At 32.9% G+C, this 4,581-nt stretch overlaps 1 protein-coding gene across 8 annotated transcripts in view; it reads right to left on the bottom strand.

Moving 5' to 3' along the window:
- Nucleotides 1–4,581, bottom strand: part of Naalad2 (N-acetylated alpha-linked acidic dipeptidase 2) — a 49,002-nt gene that overhangs the window by 31,316 nt on the left and 13,105 nt on the right. For 4 of the 8 annotated variants that reach the window (XM_033764270.1, XM_033764271.1, XM_033764272.1 and 1 more), the window contains exons 6-8: nucleotides 3,460–3,561; nucleotides 2,642–2,770; nucleotides 607–793 (exon numbers count right to left, since the gene is read on the bottom strand). In XM_033764270.1, coding sequence (XP_033620161.1) covers nucleotides 607–793; nucleotides 2,642–2,770; nucleotides 3,460–3,561 — 418 coding nt within the window. The remainder of the gene's footprint in view (nucleotides 1–606; nucleotides 794–2,641; nucleotides 2,771–3,459; nucleotides 3,562–4,581) is intronic. The other 4 variants (XM_010633711.2, XM_010633713.2, XM_010633716.2 and 1 more) reach the window with 2 other exon arrangements.

The following is a 4,581-nucleotide window of genomic DNA, read 5'->3' as shown; positions in this document are numbered from 1 at the left end:
AGGGAGGGCAGGGACAAGGGGAAAAATGATAATCAGGATCTATTATGTAAAGGTGCAGAATCCCAATGATGAATGTAATTGTATTGTATACCTAGATTGTACCAATAACCTCAATAAAAAGAAAAAATAAAAAAAAATAAATGTAAACAATTTTATAAAAACATGGATATTTTTAAAAATAGAAATGTATGATCTAAAGAAGAATAATTCCTGAAGTTAACAAAATCTAAACTCTGTTAAGAGCAATTATCACTTTGGGTATGCAAATTAGTTTCTGAACCTCTCTACTAAAGGTAAAGAAGAGTATCAGCTGAATATCCCTTTCTTATGCTAACACCTCATAAAAATTTATAACTATAAAGCTACAAGATCCCAATGATGAATGTAACTGTACTGTATACCTAACATATACCAATAAACTCAATGAGAGGAAAAAAATTTTTAACTAAAATAATACAAGGAAATGTATTCATTCCAAGAAATAGTATCCAAAATTATGTAAATGCACACAATTTTAATTTTACTGTAAAGATGCTTGCTTTTATCCCCCCTAAAAGTGCAAAGAAGAATTTTGCAAAAATGGTAGAGTGAAGGCTCATCCCTGACCTTTAGCTGGATATCCTGGAGTAAGTGGGTCACCAGCTCCATTCAGATTTAACACATTTCCTCTCTGGGCTGCAGTTCCAGGAAGGTTCCATCCTCTGGGATATGGCTGTATCCCAGGGGCAAAGTAGTCAGCTGGATCTGAGTACAAGATGATTCCTATGGCTCCAGCTAGCATAGCATTTTTAACCTGCAGGAGCAATGTGAATCCATGATACAGATATGGCAAATGAATGGCTTATTAGTGTAAAAAATAATTTAATAATGTGAGGAAAGCCAGGTGTGATGGCGCAGGCCTGTAATCTCAGCACCTGGGAGCCTGAGGCCAGAGGATTGCCTTGAGTACATAACTAGACTGAATTATATAACAAAGGAGGAGAGAGGAGGGGAGGGGCAGAAAGGGGGGGAGAAGAGAGGGGATGGGGGGGAGAGAAGAAAATTGAGATATCTGTTTATATCATGCCATGACATGCACAGTAGTCTTTGCTTTGAAAACAGTTTCCTCTTGGTAGACCTAAAAACATGGTTTTTTTCAATCACCTCTTCCATGAAAAATTCCTATTTTCCTAAATGTGCAAAATTAATGTCTCCTTTCTTCTTTGTATTTCTTGATTTTATACATTTTATCATAGGACAGATCATAGAGCACTCAAGTATCTTTTAAACGTCTCTCTTAAATACTGAGGGAGTTATTAAGAACACAAACCATCCCTTCCTCACTTTTAACTACTGGCACTCCAAATTTCATACATCATAAAGTAAGAAATTTAAAATATCTGTGAAATTAAACTGATTTAAAATTTTATACAGAACATTCTTAGTGTGTAAAAAATTATCTAAAGTGTCTTTGTAAGCATCTTTCTAATAATCCAAACTGGTTAAGCATAGGAAATTATATCCTGCAAAATACTGAATTCTTGTACTGTGTACTTCAAAAGTACCAATAACCTCAATAAGGTTAAAAAATAATAAAATACTGAATTCCTCATTATCAGAAGTACTGTAGCAATAGATAGGTAAATACCAGTCTTGACTCACTAAGAAGTATTCCAATATTGAAAAAGCACTCTCTAGCAGCAGTGGAAGTATATCTTGAAATTGTTTGGAAAGTCAACTTGATTGTCTTTATCAAAATTTCGAAAGAACATACACTATGGTTCAGCCATTCCATTTCTGAAAACCTATACTACAAAAATCTTTACACAGTATGATGCATATATAAAAAAGAATGTTTATTGTAGAAAAAATTGCAGTAAAAATTTCAAGACAAGATAAATATCCATCAGTGAAGATGATTAAATAAACAGCTTATTGGTGCTGTAAAATATCTTGCCACCATCTAAATTAAGTATTTAATAAACAGCTGTACAGCAATTATTGATACCAGCCACTCTCCTAAGTGCTTTTAAATATAGCAATTTAATTCTAAGAATGATTCTGTGAGATTGGTGCTATTATTGAGCATTTCCATTTTGTACATAGAGCAACTACGGCACAGAGAGGTTAAGTAACTTGCTCACAGTAAAGACAACAAAGAAAGGCCCTGAACAGAACCAGGTGGCATGGATCTACATTCTTAAACTCTAAACTACTACACTATGTTCTAAAACTCTCAGTGTGCTCACAGAAGACTATCCATGAATAACGGTGGAACACAGACATAAATGCATGTTACATGCAGTATATAATGACCTCTCTTAAAACAAGAGTAATTACATTTATGCATATAATGTAGATACATATAGATATATATTCCTATTATACAGAATTAGATCTGGAGAGAGCTATTATGATTGATTATATTTGAGCAAGAAAACTGGATAATATTGAGGCAGAGTTTCATTTTTAGTTTATGTAAATTTCAATTAAATTTTTAAAAGCAAACATTACTTTTATAATAAAAATAATTTTGTTGATAGGTGAGGAAACATAGAAAAAAACTCTCTGTGCACCCATGGAAAACAGCAAAGAAAATAACTTTTAAAGCAATTTTGGAATACTCTCTTCTCTCCTTCCCTCTAGAAAAATAATACCATACTTTATTTCCTCTGAAGATCTTCCCATATCTGGCAATGACAATCTTTCCAGTGCAGTTGATGTTCATCTCCCTTTCTAGTTTGAAAAAGTCTTCAGTACGAGCATAATTCACATATACCAGATCTCCCTCCAGAGAAAAGAAAACAAAATACCAAAATTAAAGAGACAACAAAAGGTAAATTTTGTTGTACAAAACTGCATCGATGAAAATCTTATTTTTGTATTTCAAATTAATAATCAGACATTTGAAAAGTCTGGCAAAGTCTTCAGAAAATCTTTCAAAATCCAGAAGTTAAAGAAAAAGACAATGTATAAGCTATCTTTTGAATAGTGTGTTCTCTTTTGAAGAAATTATTTCTATATACTGAGACACAAGAATTAGAGTAATGTCATTTAAAAAAGCATTATGTTTAATTTTCAACCAGACATTAAAACTTCTGTGGTATATGACCTATAACAACAGATTTATACTTCTGTAAAAATTTGAGATTAATGGAAGAAAGTTTTTAAAAACATCTATTGCCTTTAGTGAATTAAGTGTTCAAAAGTTTATTATTTCAAAGAATAGCATCTGCTTCATTAGGATCTGTTTTTAATGTTTTTATTTTCTTCTTTTCTTTTCCTGGTAGTCTTTTCTGTTTTGTAAAAAAAAAAAAAAATTATTTTGATTTTTGACGAGTGTTCATAGTATAGAAAGTTAAGCCATGGGTGATCATATATAATTTCCAAGTGAAATTCCCTTGGTTATATTCTGATACATGAGGTTTTATACAAAGAAATACTTAAAAGACTTGGATAAAACAGTGTCTTTCATTTTACCTCTGGAATGCCTTGGGGTGAAAAAGCGTTATATGGTGGCACAATATTTGTAATATTCTCATATCCATCTGGTGGTGGTTCAAGGTATGACGTTTTAAAAATCTAGCAAGAAATAAAATATAAGGTTTGAGAGAATAATTCCAGATTGTTATTAAGGCATAATGAATTATGAAGTATACATTGAAGATTAAGCATACTGAAACTAAGGTCTGTAATTAAATAGATACATTCTGCTGACAACAATGAGAAGGAACTTTATTCTTATTGTCTTCAAAATAAGAGAAACTTTACAACTAACTGCAATCCTAGGTAACTGAAATCTCTCTTATAAAGTGTAAATATCAGACTTAAAAGGCGCTCTCAGGCTGCAAGTATCCCTAGCACCCCCCTACACACACACACATACACACACACACACTGCTGGCAAAAGTACCACTCTTATTTTCTACTTTTTCTTCTTTCTTTGTGATGCACTTTTGTCTCATCTTCATTTTAAAGTTGTCCCTAGCCCATTGCTTACCTCTGTATTCCTGCCCTGTGACATTTCATTGACTGTGAAATTTTGACAATAGTAAATATATTTATGATGTCTAGTTTTTCATACTTATATATTTAATAGCCTGATGTTTATTTAGCTCTGATTTCCAAATGCAACATGTTAAAATTTATCTTTGGGGCTGGGCATTTAGCTCAGTGGCACTGCACCTACCTTGCAAGTACAAGGTCATGAGTTCGATCCCCGGTACCAAAAAATAAAATTAATTAATTAATTAATTCAAATAAAATTAACCTTTTATCAATCCTAGGCCTCCTTCTGGCTCTTGGCTTCTAACCCCATAAACAGCCTAAGTTGGCCACCCGTATTAAACAGTCCAGGAGTCCCTGAAAGCCTTTTTTTTCATTTCTTTCCTCCACTCACTGATCAACTCCTGCTGATACATTTCCTTTTTCAACTTTTTACTTCATTTCTGGTAATATCTTAATTCAGGACTTCATCATCTTTGTAGTAATTATTAAGATTGTTAGGGGCTGGGGATTTGGCTCAGTGGTTCGGTGGCCTGCCTGGCAAGCACAAGGACCCAAGTTCAATCCCCGGTACCAAAAAAAAAAAAAAAAAAAAAA

This window comes from Fukomys damarensis, unplaced genomic scaffold, assembly GCF_012274545.1.
Source record: "Fukomys damarensis isolate Sample0158 unplaced genomic scaffold, DMR_v1.0_HiC HiC_scaffold_16, whole genome shotgun sequence".
NCBI lineage: Eukaryota > Metazoa > Chordata > Mammalia > Rodentia > Bathyergidae > Fukomys > Fukomys damarensis.
Note: the sequence above shows the minus strand (reverse complement) of the source record. Positions and strands in the feature narration are given on the sequence as shown.